Source organism: Oxyura jamaicensis, chromosome 4 (assembly GCF_011077185.1).
Source record: "Oxyura jamaicensis isolate SHBP4307 breed ruddy duck chromosome 4, BPBGC_Ojam_1.0, whole genome shotgun sequence".
Lineage (NCBI taxonomy): Eukaryota > Metazoa > Chordata > Aves > Anseriformes > Anatidae > Oxyura > Oxyura jamaicensis.
In genome coordinates, this window is record NC_048896.1 from 15,156,050 (window position 1) to 15,181,040 (window position 24,991).

At 51.3% G+C, this 24,991-nt stretch overlaps 2 protein-coding genes and 1 long non-coding RNA gene across 5 annotated transcripts in view; 1 reads left to right on the top strand and 2 right to left on the bottom strand.

Moving 5' to 3' along the window:
* Positions 1-24,991, top strand: part of VAMP7 (vesicle associated membrane protein 7) — a 31,458-nt gene extending 6,467 nt beyond the window's left edge. The window contains exons 1-9 of one of the 3 annotated variants that reach the window (XR_004750203.1): positions 6,563-6,630; positions 10,706-10,864; positions 13,582-13,639; positions 14,208-14,345; positions 18,487-18,577; positions 19,144-19,211; positions 20,827-20,919; positions 21,542-23,779; positions 23,914-24,991. Coding sequence is in view for 2 of the 3 variants with exons in the window: in XM_035323977.1 (XP_035179868.1) it covers positions 10,719-10,864; positions 13,582-13,639; positions 14,208-14,345; positions 18,487-18,577; positions 19,144-19,211; positions 20,827-20,919; positions 21,542-21,589 (642 nt within the window). In the remaining variant the exon portion in view is untranslated. Of the gene's footprint in view, positions 1-1,045; positions 1,055-6,562; positions 6,631-10,705; positions 10,865-13,581; positions 13,640-14,207; positions 14,346-18,486; positions 18,578-19,143; positions 19,212-20,826; positions 20,920-21,541 lie in introns of those variants that run through there. The other 2 variants (XM_035323977.1, XM_035323976.1) reach the window with 2 other exon arrangements.
* On the bottom strand, positions 1,848-6,420 carry LOC118165742 (DNA-directed RNA polymerases I and III subunit RPAC2-like). Its single transcript, XM_035323978.1, has 5 exons — positions 6,367-6,420; positions 4,860-4,957; positions 3,805-3,881; positions 2,744-2,826; positions 1,848-2,032 (listed from the first exon to the last, which is right to left on the bottom strand). Exons 1-5 carry the CDS (start codon positions 6,403-6,405, stop codon positions 1,985-1,987), a joined length of 345 nt encoding a protein of 114 aa, XP_035179869.1. The 5' UTR covers positions 6,406-6,420; the 3' UTR covers positions 1,848-1,984.
* On the bottom strand, positions 14,546-15,310 carry LOC118165744. The gene is made up of 2 exons (XR_004750205.1): positions 15,204-15,310; positions 14,546-14,629 (listed from the first exon to the last, which is right to left on the bottom strand). It is a non-coding gene; the product is annotated as an uncharacterized LOC118165744 (long non-coding RNA).

Below are 24,991 nucleotides of genomic sequence, written 5' to 3' on the forward strand. Positions count from 1 at the left end.
GGAACACGGGGGAATCCTCTTACCTCATTAACCTCCCGGGCCCCAAATGGCTAACATCTCTTTTTGTGCTCCAAGAGCAGATTTCATCATTCCCGCATTAGCAGCTATGCTCTGATCAACATTTTCGCCTTAAATGCTTCAAAACCAGGCTCAGACCTGCACACGATTAATATTGCAACAAACAGGCTGCCGCGTACTCATCCCAGCTCTGGACATGGCTATCACTTGCTGCATGCCTGCTTAACAGGGACTTCTGTCTCCTTTGCTTTCCCCTTCTGTTCTCCTCCCAAGTGCCTCCTATTATAGCCAACATCACTAAATTCGACCACGCGTGAGAGGGGAGGGAAGAGCAGAGAGTTATCAGCTGCAAACGGCATGCTTTTAGAGCTCTTACATTGTGCCGGCATTCACGTGGCACCTTCCCAGCCCTCGGAGGTCTCTGTTTGATTACAGTAAGACCAGGATCAGCGCATTTCAGCCCAAAAAGAAAGCAGAAAAGCCTCATTTTATCTGCTTGTTGAAGTGCAAAGGCAAAGACAGCTCCCTGCTGCCAGCTCCTGGCCTTCAAGACCTTTTTAAAGAGTTGTCCTCCGTGGCGCCTGGGCTGAGAGGTCGCAGCACCGAGCACGGGTGGATCGGCCAGGCTCTGATTTATCCAAAACCTCCTCCCCAGCCCCGCCAGGCCAGGAGGATTAGTCAAAAGCAGGCCCACCGCAGCCACCCGCTGGGGACGTGGGGGCTTTTTGGCATGGGCAGGGTGAATCCATCGCCACAGAGAGGTGAAGGAGCCTTATTACGCAGTGTAGGGTTCAGCTGGCCTCAGGACCCGCCGCCTGTGAACACAAACCCACCGCCAGCCTGGCAGAAAGCGAGTCTGGCAATCCGTATTTGAAAGAAGGGTTTTATAGAGAAAACCTGACATTTTACATCCTCTCTTGTTCCTCCGTACGTTAATAAAACATGCTGGTGTTTGAAAAGGGAAGTCTCTGGGTGCTTCTTATTAAGCAGCAGGGGGCCTGCAAAGTCTGCTAAATACTTAATTGAGCGCCAGCAGGTTCCTTTGGTAGCGGCAGACCTCCGCTGAAGAGACAGAGGTGTCCCCCTGGGCAGGGCACACGGGGAAGGTTCCCGGCCCTGCACCCCAGCGCGGAGCAGAAAAGCTCCCGTCATTTCATGCCACATTAGGCTCGATGAAAGGCTTTCCCCCTTGGCTGGCTGCCAGCGGATCCCAAGGAGGAGTTTCAGCGCTGCACTCCTCAGGCCTGCTCACGAGGAGCGCTCTCAGCTTGCAGCCGCCTGCGTTCCTCAGAGGTTTAAAGAGGAGAAAGCGCGTGTTGTTGTTTTTTTAATTATCTCACCCCCAAATGAGCAGAGGACCATTGTACAGTGATCTGTTAACAAATGAAGAGCGGCTGTTACTGGAACGCATCCAGAGGGGGGCAACGGAGTCGGTAAGGCAGGCAGGTCCCGTGAGGAGAGGCTGAGGACACCTGGGTTGTCTCGTCTGGAGAAACGGAGGCTGAGAGGTGGCCTCGTGTCTCTCTGCAGCTTCCTGAGGGGAAATGGGACCTTTTAGGTCCCTTCCAGCTGAACTCTTCTCATTTGTATCTGAGTCAGGAGCCCTGGGGCCAGTAACAGGAAGATTTCAATCAGAAGAGGGTGCTGCCTCTCTCAAAGCCTGACTGGAGACAGCACTCTGCTCCCCGGGGGTGTTGGGGCAGCCAAGTTCTGCAGCGCATCACCATAAACAGTCTGAAGATCCTGAGCAGAAAACAGCAACGTTTGGACAGGGGAAGAAATAAGGAGTGAAAGAGCTGCCTTCTAGCTACCATTTACATAGCAACGCCTCCGCAGCAAACTTTATATGCTTTATTATTACAGAAAATACATATTTGCATCAAAATAGTCATAAAAAAGCACCTCTTGACACAGGGAATGACACACAGACATTACACACACCCACGGGGACTGCCAGCCCCAACTGCTACTGCATCTCTTCCTCCCTCTGCGCCCTGTATTCCTTCATGCTCTTCTGCAAACAAGAGCAAAGGATAAATGTTAACAGCGCACATCTGAGCAATTCACACACCTCTGCCGCCGCCCTGGTTTGTGCTGTGACTTCTCTGCCCAGTGCCTGGAGAGGCTGAGGGACCCAAAACGCTCTTTCGGAAGTGACTGAGCCTTGTGGGGCTGCAGGAGCACACCCTACAGAGAATCTGTGCAGGCACTGGCCTCATCCTGCTGAGACCTTGAGGCAATACCCATTTCCCGAGAGCAGACAATCGAGGACACAGGGAGGACACAGCAGCTCAGCCTCCAGCACGCTGGGTCTCCTCACCAGCCCGCAGCTCCACCTCTCAGCTGCTCTCCTGCTAAAAACGTGCAGGGCAGAGGCAGCGCTCGGAGCTGTGCAGTCCACGGGCTGGCCGCGGGACGCAGCAGGGAACCTCCAGATCAAGCAAAGCCTCTTGGGGGGGGGGCACTCACAGGGAAACAAGGTGCTGAATCTCCTGCGGCACCTTCCACTGGAGGACCAGTAGGGCTTTGCAGTCTGATTTCTCCTCTCCTCTTCCCCGACCCCAGTGGTTTAGGACTTGGAAAACCACAGTCAAACCAAGGTCAGGCAGAAAATGACTGCCAAAACTACATTTTTCGTGTCACAAGGGCCTACAACACAGTTCCCAGCCCCTTCCTTTCCCCTCTGAGACCGAGAGACAGCAAACGCCCCAGGCAACAATCTCACCTCAAAGGTGTTGAGCACGTGCTGGCAAACACCCATCAGGTCATTCAGCCCCTTCCGGAACGGCTCAACAGCAGGAAGGGACCCTTCGGGAAAGGAGACGCGTTAGCGAAACGGGGGAGGACCTCTCCCTCCTCGCTGCAAGGCAGCACAGCTGTCACCGAGTCCCTGTGACGGGGAGAGGCTCTCGCACAGCGCCCAGACACGTGCCCACGCGCTCCTGCCTCGCAGCCCAGCCCAGCAGCCTGAGACCTGACCTCAGCAGACGCTTACTCTGCAGTTAGTCCCCACGAGGAAGAGGCTGTTTTGGCAAGGCTAGGCTGAGCAGGAATTATTTTTAAGGAATTAAGGAGTCAGCAAGCACACACCAGCTTCCAGGAACTGGCTTCTACGTATCTGATGCTCAAGGGAACAGCCCCGTGGGGAAGGAATGAAATAACAGCATCCCTCCAGGCAGCAGGCAAAGCTGCCGAGCGTGCAGGGCCTGGGTGGAAGGCAGCGGGCGAGAAAAGGGGTTGGGGTGCAAGGAGGAATGAGCGAGTGCCAGAGGCTCACAGCTGTCAGCATCGGGGGACAAAGCCCTCTTTGGGAGGCAAGTCAGCAGGACAGCACAGGCAGGTGAGGCTTTTCAGAAGAGCCTCGTGTCACAGCTGGAAGGAGGAGGAACAAGCTATGCTGCCGCAGCCAGGTGTGTCAGCCCCGTTTCCAACCCCCACGCTGATTTACGGGCAGATCAGCCCTGACAGGGAGCAGCAGATCTATTTTATCCTTTTGCTGCCGTTCAGGGCCTGCTGCCAGCCAACCCAGACACCTGGGCCATGGTCCCTCGGGCCTCAGCTGGCAGGATGCTGCTCAGCTCTACGGCCGGGAAACAAGAGCTGCAGCACACAGCTCGGGGCAGCCTGCCCAGCTGAGCAACAGGGCACAGCGGTTGCAGATGGCTGGCAGAGAAAAGAGAGAGAAGTGCTCTTCTTTGTTAGAACAACCCACGGCTGAAACCTGACCCGAGCAGGGGGAATCCCACAGAAGAACCCCAGACACACAGGGAACGCGCGTGCCTGTACCTCTGGTCTGGATCCGGAAGTTGATCTTGCTTTCCGAGGGGTGGGTGATGCAGTAGCCGCAGAACTCCACATCAGGGCTGTGGGAGGAGAGAGAGAAGAGAGCAGTGAAGGCCAGGCCTGCCCGCAGCACAGCTCAAGAAAGTCAGAGGCTCAGGCCAGCCAGGCGTGCTGGGGCTCACGGAGTTTATAACTAGGGTCTCACGGGAGGGGTATGCCGAAGGGAAGCAACCTGTATAACTTTACTCGTGTTCTCCACCTCCTTGCAGCTTTGCAGAGGAAAACGATGGCTGGCGTGCTCCCAGGCTCCAGCCCAGCACCACCAGCTGCCCAGTGGCGGGCCAGAGAAGCGCCAGAGATGTGCCTTTCACGTGTCAGATATTAAGTTTTCTCCACAACTAGCCATCAAGGAGCAGAGAGGGGCAGTTGTTACCCCAGGGACGGAACGCTGGAAGCCATAACAGTAAGACTGCCAACAAGACAGAGCTAGCCCCGTCCCACAGCACTCAAGTGAGAGAGAACAACACGGCTCGGAGATGGCAGCCAAGGCCAACCAGAGGCCCAGATCTTCATCTAGGTTTGTGGGGATGAAGCAAATCCAAGGACAGGCTAGAAAGTCAATTCACAGACCAGGGGAAGGAAATCAGGCCAGACAGAGCCCAGCGCTCACAAGGGAGGCCTATATTGACAAAGAAGGGCTGTACCCAATTAATAGCAGCCAGTGCAGACAAAACAGTTAGCCAGACTGGAAACCAGTCCTCTAACCATGTGACAAAGAGAGAAAGCCCTGAGCTGGGCTTAAATGGGGCTCCTGGGCCAATGGGCAGGGCATGCGGGAGGCCCCAGGTGAGGCTGGTCAGGCCCAGGAGGGTTTGTAAGTCACCTCTGGGTCCTAACACCAACAGCATAAGGAAAAGAGCTGGTCTTGTGAAGGAAGGTAATTTCTGATTACGTGTTTTATTCCAGCACCAGCTGAGATACAGCTCAAAAAAAAGGAGACTGGGGTAGGAGACACAGGTGCCCTCAGCAGTACCAGGCACCCTGGAGGCTCTACCTACTTCTTCATGACCATGTATCGCAGGGAGTTGCCAAGCGTGTGGTCTTCGTCGTGCAGCACAAACGTGACGCAGTTTCCATCTGTCCCATCTGCCTGGACCTGCCACAAATCAGGAAGGAAGAGATGCTGTAAGGCCCCGAGGTAAGGAACGCCAGGGTGCTGGTGAGGAGTAGGTTACCAGGTCCAGCTGATCCGGCTGCACCGGAGTCTGAGTTAGCAGGGGCTGAGAACTGCGTTTGCTGCTCCTGCAGCAACTCGTGCCCCCTCTGGGCAGCTTCTGGGGGCACCGTGTGTGAGCTCAGGTCGCAGGCTGCTAACTCTGCTGCAAGGAAAGGCTTGCTGCTGAACCCCATAGGAGCCAATTCGGTAGCCAATGAGCTACCTAATTAACTGCCCAGACAACCCCAGCTGCTTCCTCTCCTGGCAGCAGAGAGGCTCCAAGGCTGAGCGCCGACCTCTTTGCGTCCTGCCTCTTGCCAGATCCTCAGCTGCTCCGGCAGTTTTATAGCCCCCTGGTGGAGCAATGCCTCCCCGCAGCCCCCTTCTCTCCTCCAGGTACAGCAGCCCCCAGGGGACCGCCGCAGCAGCTTAGCAGGCAGATGAGAGCTGCTTTCTGCAAGGGATCGCCCAGCCCTGCAGCGTGTCTCCAGGGCAGGCTCCCCGCACGCCGGCTGTCAGGGAAGAGCAGATGTGATGCAGCGCCGCGCCGATGTTAGCCTGATCCCTCCTCCCTTGCCTCCCGGCAACTTGCAACCCACCACCAAAGCAGCGAGTCTTACTGGGGATTAAAACAAGGAGTGGCAGGAACACCTCCCCTTGGCACGGCACAGCGACGTGGGGCTCGCCGCGGGCTGCTCGGAGACACCCTGCCTGCTGCCCTGCTCGCCAGACCCAGCTCCCTCCTCCTTCCCAGCCACAGCTCTTGGTCCCTCCTGCTGCTGTGCTCTGCAAGGACTTACTACAATTATTTTGCCTCGGTTGTCCTCAAGAGCTTTTTTCCCTGGGATTGCAGGCTAACTCAGGAGGAAGCTGTCTGGGCCCTGTTTCGCCCCTGCGTTCGGTTGCACCCCAGCTGCAGTGAAGCCCCGTACGGTACAGATGTGTTGTTTGTTTTTTTTTTTCAGGCTGAGGGAAAATATTTACAGCGGAGTTAAAACACTGCATAGGAATGGCTTGGAAAACCCAACGCGCCGACCTGGCAGAGAAGCAGAGCACGGCTGTTTCACCAAGAACACCTTGTGCCGAGCCTGTCTGCTTCAGAGACCTGATTGTTTCCCTTTTTGCCCCGCGGAGAGTTCCCTGATGCGGTCCTGCTGGGCTCCGAGTCTGTAAAACCCCCCCCGATCCCCCCCAGCCCACCTGGCCGGGGATCTTGTCTCCGGCCCTGGCGCTGCCTGAGGCTTCGGAGGGAAACCTCCCCCTTCCCCAGGGCCGGATGGCTCCTCCCCGGTCCCCGCGGCGGCAGGCTGCGATCCCTCACGGGCGTTAACCCGGGCCCAGCCCCTCACCATCTCCAGCGCGGCCTTCCCCTCGCCCTCCTCCGCCATGTCGCGCCGCCGGACTACAACTCCCGGCGTGCCCCGCGCGCTGCAGGAGGCCCTTTCCCGAACACCGCTCCGCGCGGACTACAACTCCCGGCGTGCCCCGCGCGCTCAGCAACAAGAGGCCTGCCGGGACGCTGCTCCGCGGGACTACGACTCCCAGCGGGCAACGCGCCGCGCCGCGCCGGAAGCGCGTCACGGCGGGGCCGGGGCGGAGGAGCCGGGCGGGCGGTGAGCGGCGGGGCCGGGGCCGGGGCCGTGAGGGGCGGAAAATGGCGGCGGCGGGGGGGGGGGCGCCGGGGCTCGTCCCCTGGCAGGGCCCCGCGGGGCCGGGGGCGGCTGCGGGGAGCCGCCACGGGCACGGGGCTGGGGACACGGGGGTGTATTTGTGCGGTTTCCTTTGCCGCGAGGAGTTTTTATTTTTAATATTCTGGGGGGAGAATTTGTGCGCTCCCGGTCCGGCAGCTGCTGCCTGCGGGGTCAGGAGGGGCTCGGAGCGGCTGCGTGGCCGCGAGGGGCTTTTAGCGACACCAGAACCGGCCGTGGGGCTGCTCTCGCCTCTGGCGATAAGCGTTTAAACGCAGTCATCAGAGATCCAGTTTGACTCCCCTCCCTGTCCCTGACCTCGTTGGGTTCGGCTTCTCCCCCGCTCCTTCGGGTGGAGGCCGCAGCTCCTGCGGGCAGCCTCCAAGAAGCGATTCCCGGGTGCCCTGAGCAGTCCCCGTTGCTGCTCAGCGTCCCCGTCCCACAGCAGGAAAGGTGAGCGCCTCACCCGGAGGGGGCCCGAGCTCAGCGCCTGGCTCAGCCCTGCTCGCCCTGGCCCAGGGCTCCGGAGTCCCGCTCTGCACGTCCGCGGTGCTGCGCTTCGAGGAGCTGAGAGAAGCTCTCGGAGGCCAAAGGCAGCAAAACGATACCGGAATCTGCCACTGCCTTAACGCAGTCAGCGCGCAGCTGATGCAGCAGTTTAAGGCTGGCTCAAAGCAGAGGCAGATGCCCCAGGTTGGGCCGTCTGGGGCGGGATGGCGGGGAGCTCGGGGCTGGGAGAGCCCTCAGGCAGCTCCCGCTGGCGTGTCGGCGTGCTCACAGCCTCTGGGCTCTGCCGGGTGCAGCTTTCTGCGGCTCCCAAGCTCTCCAGGCAGGCTGCGATCTGGCAGGCGGGGAGGGTCGGTGGTGCTGGAAGGAAATAACTGCGGTCGGGCTTGTGAGAGGCTTGCAAATGACTTGGCTCCCTGCTCGTCGTATGATGTTCTTGCTGGCTGAACCTGATGGAGCGATGCAAGAAAGGACCGGGTGCTTTGGAAGCGAGTTTTGGAGCTCCTGTAAACCACCTGAACTGGTGGTGCTGGGGCTCAGCTGGCCTCGGTGTAGCTCCGACTTGTTGCTGTTTGAGAGGAGCAGGGACAGCGCCCGAATGTAAATACTGGGAGAGTCGCGGCCTCCACTGGGGCTCTGGCGTGACTGCTCACCCGCTCTGCTGCTGGGGGGTACGATCTGCTCTTCAGAACGTTTATCCCTGAAAATAAAGAAAGAAATAACCTGGGCTTCTGTGGAATAAATGTTTTTCCGTGCTGGGAATGGCTGCACTGAGTCAGACCGGAGGTGGCTCTGGCATCTGACTAGCGGGATGCCCGGGGAGGAGTGGAAAAACAGGAGAAACGTGAGGTAAGCTCTTGGGCTCCAGTGAGCGGCTGCTGGGATGCTTTGGTTTAATGGGATTCTTTTCCTCCATAAACCTGTCAGTCGCTTCCTGAACTCGTGTGAGCTGTTCTTCTCCTCGATGTTACGTGGGAATGAGCTTCGGAGGACGCGCTGTGGGGACAGCCGCTTCCTGCCGTGGGACCTGTTCTCGAACTTCTCGTTTTTGTGTTAGGAGCAGTGAGTAATCACAGCTTTCTTCTCCCTCTTTATATTCCGTGACTGCCACGATCTCCAGGTGGATGTTGACATTGATTGGCCTCAGTAAGCACCGTCTGGGTCTGCCTTCAGAGATCATCTCTAGATCTTTGGAGGGCGATGGGGCTTTTTCACTTTCTGCGGTGCTGTCAGACGTGATGCTAGAGGGCAGCTGTGAGCCTGCAAGTCCCGTGGCTGGGGGAGGAAACACAAACCTAGGTGGTTTTCACCTCTCCCTCCTGACACTTTCAGCTGTGCTGGAGTCTCAGCCCGGAGGGGAGAGGCAGGTGAACACCTCTGCTTCTTCAGCAGCAGTGAGAGGGGGCTGCTGATGTGGGCGTCCTCCTTCCTACCAGGCTGTGCGTGCCAGCTCCATGTCAGGCCTCTTGTTGAAATCCCTGAGCTGTGTCCAGACGAGGATGGTGGGGGGGAAAAACAAGCGGCGTGTGAGCGCTTGGGCACGGCACGGTGACAGCAAGGGGAGCTGTCATCTCCTAAGGAACAGCCGGTAAATGCTCCGCGCTGCCTCTGTGCCGAAAATAGGTCTCGCTTTGAAGCGGGGTAAGTGAGAAGGCAGCCATGCAAAGCAGTGCAAGGGGCTTCCCCTGTATCCCTGGTGGAGATGAGGGGACAGGTGCGTGGGTCTGAGAGGTGCCAGTTTTAAGCCAGGAGGAAGTGAAAGAAGCTGGTCTGCCTGAGGAGGGGCTGCAGCCGAGTGCTTCCTTTCCCCTGCAGTTGTTGATGTGCTTTTGTGCCGGTCAGGAGCAGCAGAGGGGAGCAGCTTCTGCCTGCACAGCGTGGGGCTTTTCGTGTGTCCTCCCTCCCCCTCTGCTGACACCGAGCTCTGACAGTTTTTCTAGAGCGTGCTGTGCTGGAGCTGCGTGGTCTGAGGACTTCTGCTGCGGTGCTTCCCGCTTGGCTTGCTGTGGGCTCTTCTCACATTAATCCCCTGCCTTCTGCTCCCCCCAGGTGGTGCTGACCCTGAACTCCTTGGCGCTCCCAGCTGGTTACAGATCGCGGGTTAACCATGGGGTGTCTCCTGGATTAATCCCCAAGTTTATCCCCAAAGGTCTGGCTGACAACAAGCAGAACCACGAGCCCTGGCACGTTAGTTGATTGTCTCTTCGCTTCGTGGTCTTGCTAACAGCCCCGCGTTGCTCCTGCCATCTCTTCTTTTGCTGCTGTGATCGCTCCTGCATCAGCTCAGATGCAGGCGGGCCGTTCTTCCCGCACAGCGCTCGGCAGGACCGCCCCCGGAGCAAAAGACCCCGTTTGGGCTTCAGTCAGCGCCGGGGGGTAGGAAGTTGGACTGGGCACTGCCCGTGCTCGGTCTTTCTACCCGTGGTGTCTGGATCCTGAAGCTGAACCTGTGCCTATTTCTGGAGAAGTCTCCAAGCTCTTCCGTTGCGCTGAAGCTGGCGTGCGATCTTCCCAGAAGGCCGAGTTTTCTCGGCACAGCGCGAGGCAGGCAGCGTCAGGGCAGTCGTGTGCCAAGTGAGAAATGAGATGACGTTTCGGTAGGGTCAGAAGTCTTTCCGAAGCAGAAAAGAGGCTCATGGAGGTACTGACCCAGCCGAGCAGATGTCACGGCTGTGGTCCGATGTGGTTTCCCGTGTTAGATCTTAGGTCTGCCGTTAGGCTAATGTGACGGCACCTCCGTTGATTAAGCGTGGCCCTTCATGTGACAGCAGGCTTGTTCTTCTGACTGCGGGGACTCCACCGAAGTCTGCCCCTCCGACGCTTGCGTGCCGTAGTCTGTTTTGGTGTGGTACACGTGCAGGAGCGACGGCTTGTTCGAGGGTGTGTAGCTGCAGACTGTGTGTTTTCTAGGAGCCTTGGTGCAACAGCGGGTTTCTCAAGACCGTAAAAAGCAGGCGTGTGTCGTGTGACTGGAATCGAGCGGCAGCTTTTCTCCTTCAGCTTGATAGCAGTCAAAGCCAAGGCATCACTCCTGAACTGAAGCTGCGTCAGGGATGGTGGGCTTGGTCTGTGTCACGACCTCCTGGTAACGTCGCTGCAAGACAGTTCCTTCTTTTCTGAAGGGTGCTTCTTTGAAAAGCATGAAAACGCTGAAGGGTCCACTGAAAAGGAAAACAATGTACCTACAGCTAGAAGCCTTGGTGGAAGCAATGTAGGGAATACTCGTGAGCAAAATTCACTGAGTGCAGGACACCCCGCAGGTGCAGTTAAAAAAAGAACAAAACAAAAACATCCTTCCAAAGGTTGTGGGAGTCTTGGTGGTGTTCTGAACAGAATGTGAAAGGGGGGATGAGAGGCGTTTCCTGCTAACGATATCCCGTTGGTGTACTGACCGCGCTCCCTCCCGTCATGCTGAGGGCTGGGAGGATGTTGTTAAGACTGCAGGGTTTTCTCTGCCAAATAACAAGCCAAATTCTGGTGTTTTTATTTCCAGATAGCGTGAAGTCATGGCTATCCTGTTCGCTGTTGTGGCGAGGGGCACAACCATCCTTGCCAAGCATGCCTGGTGCGGAGGAAACTTCCTGGAGGTGACGGAGCAGATCCTGGCGAAGATACCTTCCGAAAACAACAAGCTGACCTATTCACATGGGAAGTGAGTAGCGTTTCTCTTCTGGGTGTTGGAGGGACTAGCTAACGTGCGTGAGGATAGCAATGCAAGGAGGTAGCGAAATTCAGTTCTCTAACAACATGTCTGGATGTGTTAGTGTGCTTGTCTTTCCTCTGGTTTTGCAAAAATAACCAGGACTTGAGCTTAGCTTAAGAAATTAGTACCAGGGCAGTTGGTATGAAGTGAAGTTGGCATGTGTGAAGTAAATAAGTTAACGTGCTGATGGGCAAACTAAGGAAGAGTGCAGAGAAAACACAGATTCATCAGCACTGGATGCTATCTCTCTCTGAGTTAGCATTGGGGTCAGATTCTCAGTATTGTCCAAGCTGTTGTCTTAAAGCTGTTTTGGCTCCCTGAGGATCCAAAAGATAAGAATTTGGGTAGTCTTCCTTGGCCTTCCTCTGCCTTGGGACCACTGAGAGTCCCTGGGGAGGAGCTTTCTGAGGAGGCTGCCTGTTCTGTGGTCTAAAGCACTTTGGATGCTGAATCATTTTCTACTGTAATTTAGGGAGCAGTCATTCCCTTTTGTGTTACCTTTGCCTTGAGTGCTGCTCAGCCAACTACAAAATGGAGCTTGAGGAGTGCCATGGTGTGTTCTTACAGCTGAGAGCTTGAATTGTGGTAGAGGTGGATTGTCCTTCGCTGGGAGCACGGAGAGGCGGTTAACTAATGCACCTACGCCTGCAAAGCATGCTGTGAAGTGTGTAATCTTTTGCTCACTACTGAAGCTTTCCTTAATGAGGCTTCAACAAACCTTGCAGGAGATCCGAGCAGCTTGCAGTGTGGTTGTTCTGCTTTGCATTGTGCTGTTAAAAATCAGCTGGTGCCCGTCTGCAGCTCTGGGTACTGAGCTTAGCAGCAGCGTCTCCTCTGCTGAAGTTCAGCCTCTTCTGACAGGTCTTCCGTTGGTGTTGCTTTTCCTGTGCTCTGGAAGAACAACCTCTTAGGTCAGAATCTGCCAACCCTGCCTCCCCGCTGGGAGAGGGGAAGGAAGAGAACCTACCCACGTCTTCGGGCACAGCATTCATGAATATTTTCCCACATGCACGCTTTGGAGCTGGCACTTTCTTCCTGTTGTCAAAAAGCAAGGATTTGGGCTTGTAGAGGTGCAGAGAAGGCACTCGTTCTTTCTTTTTTCTTTTTTTTTCCTTGCATGATCATAATACCCGAACAGATCGTTGCAGCTTTCATGAAGCTGAGTGTGCACAAGGAGTTACTCTTCCTGTCTGCAGGATTTCAGAGATCTGCCTTGTCTAGCCAATAGGCTAGAGAATTGCACCGTTGCCTGCCTTGGATAATTACTTTATTTTGCAATAGAAGAACCTTCTTATTTTGCAATAGGAAAAAAAAAAGGCTTATTAAAAAAATAGGCTTATATTCCATTTAATGAGGGTTGTTGCTGTAGGTTGTTGGTTTTTAGAAGAACTTCTGGGTCTTTCATGTAATCTCCAAGGAAAATCAGCCTTCTAGCATCAGGAGTTCTGGGTGTTGCTCTGTCTCTGCTGTTGAGATTCTTCTACAAGTCACTGAGGAGTCCGTAAGGCAGTGCCAGGTGAGCTTTACCCCTCCCTTCAGAACAGAGGGGCAATAGCTGTAGGTACAGAGGGGTTTCTTTTAAGAGAAGTGAGCTTCAGGACAGCAAACTATATTTCCAGCATGCTCCCGAGGCTTATTTCAGCGTCCAGTTATTCATATAATACAAACCCTGAGTTTCAAAGCTGCGCAGCTGCATCCCTAAAGCTGTACGAGGCAACTGCTCTGCAGCGTGTGCATTAACTCCCTTGTATCCTAGAGGTTTCCTGAAAGGGTTCTGCAGTGGTGGTGAGGGAACAGCGTCAGGAAAACCAACAGCTGAAGCCAGTGAGTTGAGCTACACTGCTCTGACCAGTTCTGGTTTGCATTTAGCTGTGTATGAACTTTGTTTTTTTCTGTTTTGTTTTTCTCATGGGCCTAGAAACAACAGCCTGGTTTTACTTCGCGAAGAAGATGCTGCTGTCAACTGTGGCTTGTTTGCTTTGCATGTAACTAACAGCTGCTTGCACCACGCCTCTCAAGGCGTTAACGCAGCCACGTGCTTCCAGCCAGTTTGCCCCGATCACTGTTCTGTCCTATTCGTTTTCTTCTGTGGTTGCTTTTGTTCTTTAGTCTTTGCAAGAAAAACTTAAGGCAGTGCGAGCCGGTGGTCCTACCAACACGGCTAAAGAAGCAGGTCACTGTACCAGCGAGGTTCATTAAGCATTAACTGGCCTGCCACTCCAACTAACCTCTCAAGCTAACTCTGCGTGGATGCTTGGATACCCTGACAAGGGTTAGACGTGAATCTTACCGCTGGGTATCCCAGCGGGGGTTTGTTTTTCACAATTAAGTAGCTGGAGGAACATGGAAGTGAACTTGTGCGGCAGCTAAACGTCCCACGGTTACTGCAGAGTGTGGGATGCTGAGAAGTGCACGATGTCAGTGATCCCTTAACGTGTAAGTGGTCTCGCAGCGTAGCTTATAGGAATGGAGATGCTTAGGATCTGAACCTAGGATCTGAACTTAGGATCTGAACAAAGGTGGCCGGGGTATGTTGGTATCTGTGCCTTTCCCTGTACTGTAACTGGAATTTGCCCTTTTCCAGCCCTTGAAGCCCCTGTGGACACTGGCATCCTCTAGATTAGTCTTGTGGCAGCTTCAAATGACTTTTTTTTCCCTCTTTGCAGTTATCTGTTTCATTACATCTGCCAAGACAGGATCATATACCTCTGCATCACGGATGATGTAAGTATTTGGGTTACAGCTATTGCGTATACAGGCTCCTCACGAGATTTAGCTTTTTCTGTCTGTATGTCAATGAAAAATCAATAATGGGCGCTAATTTGAGATGCCTTTTTTTCCACTGGAGCTTTTAACTGATGGGAATGAGAACGCAGCTCTGAAGCCTAAGCCTGAAACTCAAATTGAATAGTTAGCCTGAAGTTAAGTTCTTATTTTTCCTAGTTTCTCTCTCAGCAGCCCCAGTGCGTAGAATCTAGATGTAGAGGTTGGTTTTCAATTGTCGTTGTACTCCAGTTCTAGAAATGCTAAAGCAAAATCTTCTCCCTCGTTGGAAAAAGATACCAGGCACAGAATGAGAACTCCATATACTTAAGTAATGTCTGCTTCCAGCTGATGTCCGGGAAGGTGCCCGAGATTTGGCTGCTATTAAAACCCCAGGATAACCAGTCAGCTCCTGCAGCGTTGTGCACAGCATGCCTGCTAGGAGCTGATAACTGTGGTTTCCTTGGCTTCATGCCCCGTACGCCTCGTTATCTAACTGACTGGATGCGGTCTGCTCTCTCCCTTTTAGGACTTTGAACGTTCCAGAGCCTTCAACTTCCTGAATGAAATCAAGAAGAGATTTCAGACCACGTATGGCTCAAGAGCACAGACAGCCCTTCCCTATGCAATGAACAGCGAGTTCTCAAGTGTCTTAGCTGCGCAGCTGGTGAGATCTGTTGCTACATGGGATGTTGCTCTGACAAGTTAAACTTCTCCCCAAAAGGTCTTCCTGTATTTGTTCACTTGTAACCGAAGTGCCACGTTGAGACTATAAAGCCGGGGGAATTGGCTGTTTTCCCTGTGCTCTCCCTACAGCTGGGTTGCTTTACTGCTTCAGTGATTATTGTCCCCAACCCCTTTTTTTTGGTGATGCATTCACTGTTTGCACTGTATAGGTGCACTTTAGATCTTAAAGGTAACATTTGAAATCTCAAATCTAGTTCCAGTTGACTATCCCGTCCAAGATATGAGGTCCCTGTCATTATGAGCAAGAAAAACGCGTGTTACTCTTCCAATTGAAGCAAACTTCAGAACTGAGTACCGAGTAATTGCAAACTGCCTTTCACTTCTCCCTCTTGCTACATGGTGATCTGTGGCATGCTGCTGGAGTGCGACAGGGGATGTGCTCAGGGTACAGCTTTCATTTCAGGAGGCAAGAAAAATGGGCTTGGGCCGCAGAATTCTTTGTACAGAATCACGGTAGGCTTGCCAGCTAGCTTGCACAGGTGCTCCAAGGACTTCCATTCCCAAGACAGCAGCTTAAAGAGGAGGATAGATGTGCTGGGATTTTACTTGGACCCTCCCAACCTCAGAAGCTGGGGCATGTATCTGCATCACCCTCAACTCACGCTTTTCAGCTGGGGTTGGACTGGTGTTTAAGATGGTTTAAGACTGTAGCCACTGTAATTCTGCAAGAAAGTGAGAAGCACCTCCAGTAGGATTCCAGTTTGGAAGTAAGGTGAAGCCCGTAACACCGGAGATCATGAAAAATTCCTGACGAATTGCATGTGAAGGGCTGCGGTACAAAGAGCATCGCTGCAGCACAGATGCAGTGAGGAAAGCTGCTGTCTGAAAGGGAGCTGCCAGCAGCATAGTGCATCTTCTTGCCCAGTAGTATAGTTCTTAAGGAATCATCAGGTTTTGGAAGAGTTTATTCTAGCTACCCTGTGTCTGATTTTGGAATCCTGAAGGGACAGGTTGATTGGTCTGGAGTCCCCCTCCAACTGGAAGTGCAGAGGAATTGTGTGCTTATTTCACTCACCACAAGAATCTGATACGGCCGTGGAGCTACTTTCACACTTTGAGAAAAGTGCTTTGCTCGCTGCTTATTTGAGGTGTGGCAAAGCCCACAGTTGCCAGACAAAGATCTCAAATACCAATATTGATCTGTGTTTTATTCACAGCAGTGTATGGGTTTAGCTTCTGAAGTATTTAAGCGCACAGCGTAGCGTTTGCATTTTCCTTCAGCCTCCATAGAATGAGATGAGCAGCATGTCAGAGCTCTTTTTTTTATTATTTTCAAAGACAGCACTGACTGTATGGGTAACCTGAGTCTGCAGACAACATCCCGCCCTACTTCGGTGGGGCTTTTTGTGCTGGAAAGGAGAGGAAAGGCAGAAAGCAGCTGCTCTAGGAAAGAGAAAGGATGTTCTTAAAATACAAAGTGTTCCGGTGATGTTGCGGTTCCTGCTTATCCCTGGTGTTTGGTTTGCAGTGGTAAAGTTCAAGCACCTGCAGGGTCCTGTGGAAATTTACAGGCTTGGTCGTAGTTGCTCAATGTAATGTCAAATGAGAGGAATGATGTCAGATAGGAATAGAGATGGAATAAATGACTGCCCTGTGACTCGTGATCAATAATGTTATTAGTGCACAAAGCCTCAGGCTACGTGGTCTGCAAGAAAAGTGTTTTTAATCTTGTTTAAAGTTCCAGTCACACTTCTAAGAGTTCTTAATTGACTACAGACAATTTCATAAGTTGAGCAATGCTGTTTTTTGAGACCTGTCTGAAATTAAAAGGAGGATGTCCTTGGAATCTGGCTTTCAGAGCTAGTACACAGGCTGTATCTGGGGCAGCTACAGCTGGCACTGTACGCGAGGTGTAGGAGGCTCCCCGTTTGCTTTGCTGAGCCTGGTGAGCATGTTAGTGTTGCTGCTGCTGTCCTCAAAGCTTGGCTTTTTTCCTGCTGATTTGCTAAAAATGCCAGATTTCATGATACTCCAGGTGCAGGAGGAAAAGTCCTTTGCTGCTGGTCTGAGAGCACAGCTTGTGTAAGTGCAAAAATAAACTTAATAACGCTCTCCAGCAGTAATAGCTGCATTTTGGGATGCAGGGTGTAGCTGGGATTTTGATGTGGGGAACCCTGAAGGAAGGATTTGCACTCACACTGTTGCTTCCTGAAGCTTGTACTGGAGTTTGTGAAAAGTCATTTGTGTTGGTACCTTCAATGACGAGCAGAGGTGATTCAGAGCATGTAAAATTGCACATAGTTTATTGCAAAAACTATTCTCTGGCTTACACAGCAGACAGAAAGCAATGAATAACAAAGCCAGTGTGGCTTCAGAAGAGCCCGATGAGTTGTGCATAATAAATTAGATTCGGTCCTATCACAGACAGGAAGTTCATTTTTTCCTTGCCACCAAGCCTTGATGTGTGGAGTCCGAAACTGAAACTACTTGAAGTGATGACTTATCGAAATGTAAGTGATTCTCGGCTGCAGTAAGCTTAATGAATTGTCTTATCAGAAGAGCCAGGCGGTGTTCAGAGCCGTGGTGGTACTACTCCTCTAAAAATCCCAGCCTTTCCATCTCTCTAAAGCAAGGAGTAGAGCTGCTTTCCTTAGGTTTTGCATACTGATGTATTCCAGGCATTGACTAATAAAGGTGAAGCAGTAACGGAGAGCTGTTCCCTCTGGCTCTAAAACTTGTGAAGATTAGAGCCCCCAGCGATCAAAGGCCTCGTAGTGCAAGAGCAGGACTGTATCGAGGTGGTAACTGAACTAACTTGAGGATGCTTAGTGTGGAGGAAGAGACCACGTGGCAGTTTAGAGATCACGCTATTACTCAAGTGCATCACACAGATAATGCTGAAAAGGGAGGTTACGCTTCCAGTAAAACCAGTGACCAGCTCGGAGAGTGTGCCAGTTCGGCAACTTCTCCTAAAAAAGGAACCTCTGAGTTCCTTTCAGAGCTACGGCTGTGGATTGTGGCATGAGTGTAGGAACGCTGTTAGAGCACTCAGCTGTTGCTTCTTCCCATGTGGTCAGAAATGGATGCGAATTGAGTGCTTACTGGGGAGAAAACGGGGGTTTAAGAGGCCATGTAGGTTGTCATGAAGTACAGCAAACGTGATCTCGTCCTGGGCTCTGCTGTCAGCAAGTCTTTTAAGATGGTCTTGTATGAAGAGGTGCTTTGTGAAGGCCTTCAGATGAGTGCAGTGGCTGCAAGTTTAGAGCAAGTTGAAGGTTTATCCATGGATTTTGAGAGAGACCAGTTTCCCTGGGTGAAGGAGACTTAGGGAGCAGGGCAGTGGAGCTGTAGCTGGTATTGCTTGACTGCAGAGGACCTGTGAGGACAGCAGACTTGAAGTCAATCCAGGAATAGCAGAGCTTAGTTACCTGATAGGGACTTCACCTCAACTCCCCTCCTTTGCTTCTGCAAATATTGTGAGACTCCTTTTAAGCTGGGGATGTTGGCTGGTGCTTCTTCCCCCTAGCAGCCTGAACCATGTACCCACTGAAGGGGGTCTGCTGGTGCTCTGCTTACATCTTTAGAGGAAGAGCAGTCAGGCAGTGCATAGTGGCCATCTCAAACACTGCGTGGTGCTTCCAGTTCCCAGGCCCTCTTCTTTGTCGGAGCTCCTGCTTGGTGCTCACCTACAGAGAGATGCGTTCTGCCTTGCGTGTGAAGTTGCAGGGCTCCCCTGATATGTTTCACAGAGAATTATGGAAGATCCTGAAAATTCTGAACTATTAAAAAGGCAGCAAAATGGTGTGTGGGAGTGGGAACAGCGTCTTAACTTGCCTTGCTGCAAACTGATTAAACCTTCAGAAGAGGCTGTTACTTCTGGGCACTCTGGATCTGGGCACTCTGGAAGTTGCAGGCACTTGTCTGCTGTGCAGGAGCAGGTGGACGTGTGTGATCTGTAAGTGGCTGAGAAGTTGGGGTTTGTCTCCTACCTGCTTTGTGATGTCTCTTGGAGTCTCTAATGTACGTCCTTTGTGCTGTTCAGTAGTGGCCAGGAGCTTCCCTTTTTGTTTGGAGTGCTGTGTGCATGATTCTTGCTGTCACTGACTGTTCGTTTGTTACAGAAATACCACTCGGAGAGCAAGGGCACTGACCAGGTGGCAGAGACGCAAGCCCAAGTTGATGAACTTAAAGGAATCATGGTTCGAAACATAGGTACCCGGCTTCTTTTTGTGCCGTGCCCTGCAGGGAGAGTTATTGCGAGCAGAGCTGATGGCAGGCTGTCCTCTCCTGACAAAATAAACCGGGGACGAAGGGGCCAGGGGAGCTCCAAGTCTGTGAGCTTGTTTTGGATTTGGTTCATGGTGGCACATGGGGGCAAGGAGCACTGCTTGATGGCACTGCAGAGCTTGTGATGGGGTGCGACATGCTCTGGACTTGGTCTCTGTCACTGTGGCCTTCCTGCAGCTGCTGTGAGGAAAAAGTTCTCAGCGTTTTGTCCCGTTACACTTTGGACTGGGCTTAGACAACTCTGACCACTTAAAAATAGAGAACTAGATCTAGAGCTGACCAAAACTGAGTGGGTTTAGTCCCAAAGCATGTGAGATGTGAGACTGTTCCTTCAGTACCATTGCCTGGCAATCTGGAAGGGTTGAGGACCACTTCTTGTCTCAGACACCACTGCCAAGAGCTCCTGGCTTGCACTTGAGCTTTGGGTATTAGAAGAAGCTTTTTGCACTGGGATTCTACCTACAGATACAGATTTTTCTTTCTTTCTCCAGACCTCGTGGCACAAAGAGGAGAGAAGCTGGAGTTGCTGATTGATAAAACCGAGAATCTTGTGGATTCGGTAAGGCTGGGGAAGAGCTTCAGAAATGGGGAAATTGGGGTCCTGCATCAGTTGGCCTACGCTCTGGAAACTTTTCTGCCTTTTCCCTAGGAATCCCTAGACCTGACTCAGCACCTTCCTCAGCAGGGTCCAGGAGAGTGCTAGCGGGTCCTGTATGGGGCCTGGGGAGATACAAACATCTCAGGGCTGGCAAAAAGGAGTAATGCTTTAAGAGAGAGACACTAGAGAAGCTCGTGGTTACCCCGTTGGGAATACTGTCCTCCAGCACTGGGTGTTTAAACCTCACCACTTTCTCAGATAGCGACAGGAAGTAGTCTAAGCCCAGGTGTAACACCTTAGACAAATGGACTGGAATTCCTTTTTTAGTTAATCTGAAGTCACCTCCATACTCTCGCAGGGAATGTTTGTTATTGGAAACCATGCAGAAATTGAAGGAATGGGACATGGCTCTAGTCTGAGTGCCTTGCAGCCCAATGGTGAGAGTGTCCTTAGAAATCCAGGACTGAAGTTTTCAAGCTTGAGACCAGTTTATTACTCCCATGTGAGCCTTTACCACCAGAATGCTGTACAGAAACCAAGCACATCAGATTTTTCCCAGCAAGAGTAGTGAGGGCTTTGTTCTGGTCGGGGGATCTGAAGAAGCCTGTACTCAAAGTAGTCCTGTCCTCTGGAGAGCCAGTCTGGGCTGAGATGAGGCCTGTTGCTGCATGTCTGCACTTGGGCAGCTGTGTCGGTATCCAGGGATCCTAGAAACACCTAGAAACTTCACAGCTGGGTAGGAGAAGTGTTCCCGAAGTTCAGGTGGTGGCTGAGCCTGGAAATCAGCTTGAAATCAAAATTAGTTAGCGATGCAGTTCTGCTTGGTGTCGCCTTATCTGAAAATGCTGAGGATGCTTTGCGGGGAAAACTTGAAAACAACCAGCAGAGTGTGCTGCCGAGCTGGCTCAGCGCAGATTCTGTGGCCTTTCTCTGTGCAGGCATCTCCTTGCACGCATGTGAAAAACGTTATACTAACAGCCTGGTGGGTGTTCAAGGTCATCTGGCAACCACTGCCTGTCTTGAATAGGTGAATGGCAGGATATTGGGCAGCCTTGGAGCAGGACAAGCATCCTGGAGGAAAGCTCTAGCATTAAAGGGCTTGTTGCCTGAGTAGATCTGCTGTTGAAATATCAATAATTCCTTAAATGTTTTGGAGCACTTCAGTTCTCCAAAGTTTGCAAGTTGAATGAGAATCCAGCCAGAGGTAATCCAAGGTAAGCTAGTCCTTGTGGACAGCCTACAGACCTGGTGGTGTTCTGCATGCTTAATTCTCCCAAGCTGAGTGTGGGAGGGCACAAACTCAAGCTGGTTCTGGACTTACTGTTACGCTTTTTTGTTTGTTTTTTGATGTCACCCCTAAAGTAGCATGGGGGAGAATTTTTCCCTTGATGCCCGTTTGGCTTTGCAGCATTGTAATTGCAGGAATTAAATGACTCTGGAGGAGATAAATGTAGTGCTTTGGGTTATTAGGGAGGAAGGATGGTGTGGGTGTGTGCATCTTCATCTAGCTTCTTGGGATGCAGCTTTCTTTACAGCAGGTTCAGGAACAAAATAGCTGTTTTATTTTCTCTTGCAGTCGGTCACTTTCAAAACTACCAGCAGGAACCTTGCTAGAGCCATGTGTATGAAGAACCTCAAGCTCACCATTATCATCATCATTGTATCAATTGTAAGTACGGAGCTCAACAACCTTTAGCTCTTCAGTCAGGCTTAGCTACTGGAAAATGCCAACAGCACGTTGCTGTCGCATGCACGCGTGCTTGGAATGGTCTGAGCTCTAAAACAAGTGCTACGGTGGTCGTCTGGGAGGTGTGGAAAGAGGATCGTTGTGCCAGGCAGCCTTTCTTGTCGAGGCAATAGGAAAAGCTTTCTAGACAACTCTGTCTAGCTTATAAGAACCTAAGACATTGAGTTCATGGCTCCTCCACCTCTTATGGCTTCTTAGGCCTTATTCCTGTTGGTATTTAGTTAATTAACTTGGGATGGTGTCCCTCCAGCCTGTAATAAATGTAAACAGCGCTAACGTGAGGATGCTGAAGTATAACTTCAGTTAGATATGTGAAGTACTTTGTCAGCACCAAACCCTTTGCTGGAGGACATCTCTCATCCTGTGTTGCTGCATGGATGTGGAGGAAGAGGTCTCGGTGCAAACTTCTGTAGGGTATCTGACAAGTTATTTCAGGGTGTTGACAACCTGGGGTTTCCAAACTTGTTTCGATTGCCAGGCCAAGTCAGCAGTTGACTGACAGAAATTTGATTATCTACTTAAGTCTACTGTTTTCTTTCCCCAGGTTATCATCTATATCATTGTATCGGCTGCCTGTGGTAAGCTTGCATAGCCAACCTGTGTGCAGAAGTACCGGGAGCAGTTGGTGCTGGTCAGTTGGAGATGAGAATCACAGGAGCGTGAAGAAGCAACCTACAGAATAACTCTTAATCTTTCACTACTGACACCTTCTCATTCTTCATCCCTCCAGGACTTGAGACTTCTTTGCCTTATCACCCCAAACAGGCCCAGCTGGTCGCTGCTTCTGTGCAGCTGTAACCTCAAGAATGGGCTGTTTTAAATTACTTGAAGGGATTTTGTTTGTTTGTTTTTCTGTCCCATCTACAGCCTTCTCAGCTGGGTAGGCGGTACAGCCGGCTCTGGAGGGTACACGCATGCTTGCCCACGTGCCCCTGCAGCTTTGCACTTTCATGCGAGTGCACAAGCGAAGAACTACGGTTTAGCAACCGTCCTACTCACAAGGATGGCACTGGAGGGTAGCTCAGGGTGGGCTGAGCCAAACAAATGGGAGAGACACAAGTTGGTGTGTGTGTTTCCATTTCCCACACATGGTGGGGATCCAGGTGCCCCTCCCTGCACATCTGGCCTCTTGCAGTGTTTCAACATGTAGCGGTTGCAAGTGCAATACTGGTAGTAAGAAAATGGCTTTGGGGCTGGGCTTTATGCACTGTAAGATAGATGTAGGTGCTGCTTCTGTATGAAATCTCCTTTTTCCTGGTGGTCTTTCTGCAGTTGGTAGGAGAGGGTGTTAGGTCCCCTCAGTGCTTTGAAATGGCCTCCTCTTCATCAACATTTCCTCTCCCTTCCCTTTAATTTGTGGCTAAATCAATCCAGTAAAGGAGACCATTCCATATAGTTAAGGTTGCAATAATGCATACGCTTTGTCACCTATTATTTCTCTTGTTCTTTTGAGGTTGGACTAAAATGAATATTAATGTTATGCTAAGGTGAAGTTGGGGGGCCAATCAAGGCCAACCTATCAATCTGGCTTAAGGTGTCAGGTATTAGCTGCTTGTGCTTCTACTCAGAAGGTTTGTGCTAAGAACTGAAGACAGAGAAGGAACAGAAGACGAGTTGAATGGATGGTTGCTTTCTCTATGGTCTGAAGCATAAAAGATCTTTCAGAGGATGTAGTAGCAGGTGTTCCTGTGTGCAAAAAAAAAAATAATATATATATATATGCCCAAATCTCCAAGGCTAATAACCAAATGTAGGATCAGGTACCCTGGTAATGTGCTGCTATCAAGAGTATAGGGACTGCTCTGCGTAGCGTTGGAAGCTGTGATCACTATTTTTGCCCCATCTGGATATCTGGATTACCAGGCCACAACCCCCAGACAGCCCCAGGCTGGGGGCTGTGCAACAAGCAGGCGGGGCAGCGTGGTGGCTGGAAGTCCTGGCTGACTGGAACAGGAGCTGTTGTTGCCTGGGGCGCGAGGAGCGTGGGACTTGCATCTCATATCCTAAAGGACTATTTCCAAGAGAAGAAATGGAAACACCTGAAATCTCATAAAAGCATCAAGTGGTATAAGAAGGAAGCTGCATTGCTCTGGCACAAGGAAGTGACTTCTAAGGGTGGGTGGAAGCCGTGCAGGTGTGGGAAAGGGATGCTCAATTTGGTGACTCGACTCTGACACTTGGTGCCATGGGTTCCCTGAGCCCTGCAACACAGGCTTGCCACAGGCAGGACAGTGATACTGAATGGCTGCTCCTTCACATGCTTTGCTCGGTGTATGGTACGTTGACCCTGGAGCTTTCCAGCAGGTGCCACGTAAAAAGTTTTCCTGTAAACTTGCATGGTTATTTGGATTTGACTGATTTTACTGATGGTAATCAGATCTTGGATATCCAGAAAGTGCCAGTGGTTCTGATCGGTACTGCAGTCACGGGCCTTGGTTTCTATTTTGTGTTAAGCCACTGTAAAGCAGAGAAAGACTTCTTTCCTCTTACCTGGAAGTGGATGTGGAAGAGAGCCCTACTTCCCCTCCGTATTATCCCTACAGCCTCCCCCCCGCTCAGTGTACAATTGTGCATGTTTTAGGGATCGTTGATGTTACTGTGTTAATTTCTATGATTTGTTGTCTTATGTACAAACACTTTTTAATGAAGACTTCCTTTTCTTTTAAAGGATGCACTGAGATATTAGTGTAAAAACAAAGTTAACCTGATTTAAATAAAATTACTGTACAGAAAGCAGGTTTCCTCACTTTTGTGAAAGGCTGCCTGGCGCTAGATGCAGATGGTTGGTAGGAGTTACTCTGTGAAACCAGTGTGGCTGTGGGGATGTGGGTCTCCCTGTGTAATGCTACAGCTCCAGGCCTGGTGTCACCCTGTGTGGCTGCTTGACAAATCACACAAAGTCCTGCTGTGAAACAGTTCCCACGAAGTCCGTGTGTAATTTCTCAGCTTTGAGAGGGTTCTGACCTAGCTCTGATGCAGGTGTTAGAGCCTGTCATGACTTGACAAGGGCTTTATTTCTGATGATGGAAAGAATCTGCTTCTTCCTGGTTTTAACTTAGAGCATCTGTGAGTGCCTGGGACAGAGGGATGCTGAGGATACAGGACAGGATGGCTGCTTGCTTGTGGCACTTATGGGGGTGGAGGGAATATAAAAGGAAGTGATGATACAGGCAGTAGTGCTATCACTTGGAAGCTAAATAAAAATTAGTGTGAAAACACATTTTAAGGCAATTTTCAGTGACATGAGATGAAACCCCTGTGTCAGGCAAAATCTCTAATAATAATAATGGATATCTTTCCTCTCTCTGGTCTTAGCTGGGAAGAACCCATCTTTTCTGGAAGAGTTTACCATACTCTACTGGACTGGTTTACTGCAGCTGGTGGCTAAGTTCACTGCCTTGCACTTGAGTCTCTGTTTAAAAAAAAAGGCAAAAAAGCCTGGTAGCCTTTCATCTACCTCAGGAATGTTAAGTGGCTGTAGTAGTGTTAGGTGCTGGAATCAGACTCATGCATCAGTATGAGGGGCTTGGATTTCCTCTTAAACTTGCAGAAACTGTTCAAGTTCAGTTGATTGTTATCTTGGTGTGAGGTAAAGAAAACTTGCATCCTAATGATGGCTGCTAGGGCTTAGGGATGATACAGAACATCAAAATCCAAATGAAGATCACCTGCTCTAAGCCTGCCTGGGAAAATGAAAGGATTTATCTTGACTTAACATCTCATTAGTCTGGTAGTTCTTACGGAGCTGGGTTTTGTGCTTCATGCTCCTGATCTGCGGACCAAAAGCAAGCATACAGTTCTCTTCTGAGGAGGGATAACCATCTTCAAGTGCTTGTTGGTATCAGGTGTATATTTAAAATGCCCATGAAGCAAGCAGAAGCTAACCTCAGAATAGGGCCCTGATTAACCTTTTGGCTTGCTTCCTCTAAATTAGCCTCAGCTGTCTAGAAACATGTACCTAAAAATGACTCAGACAGCTCTCTTGCAGTTCACA

What these genes read in the sequence shown, in the direction of transcription:
- LOC118165742 (XM_035323978.1), bottom strand. Translation starts at nt 6,405, where the DNA reads ATGGCGGAGGAGGGCGAGGGGAAGGCCGCGCTGGAGATG. An exon ending in GGAAGGCCGCGCTGGAGATG is followed by an intron (nt 4,958 to 6,366) that starts GTGAGGGGCTGG and finishes GATTTGTGGCAG; the next exon opens with GTCCAGGCAGATGGGACAGA. An exon ending in CTTCCGGATCCAGACCAGAG is followed by an intron (nt 2,827 to 3,804) that starts GTACAGGCACGC and finishes CCTTTCCCGAAG; the next exon opens with GGTCCCTTCCTGCTGTTGAG.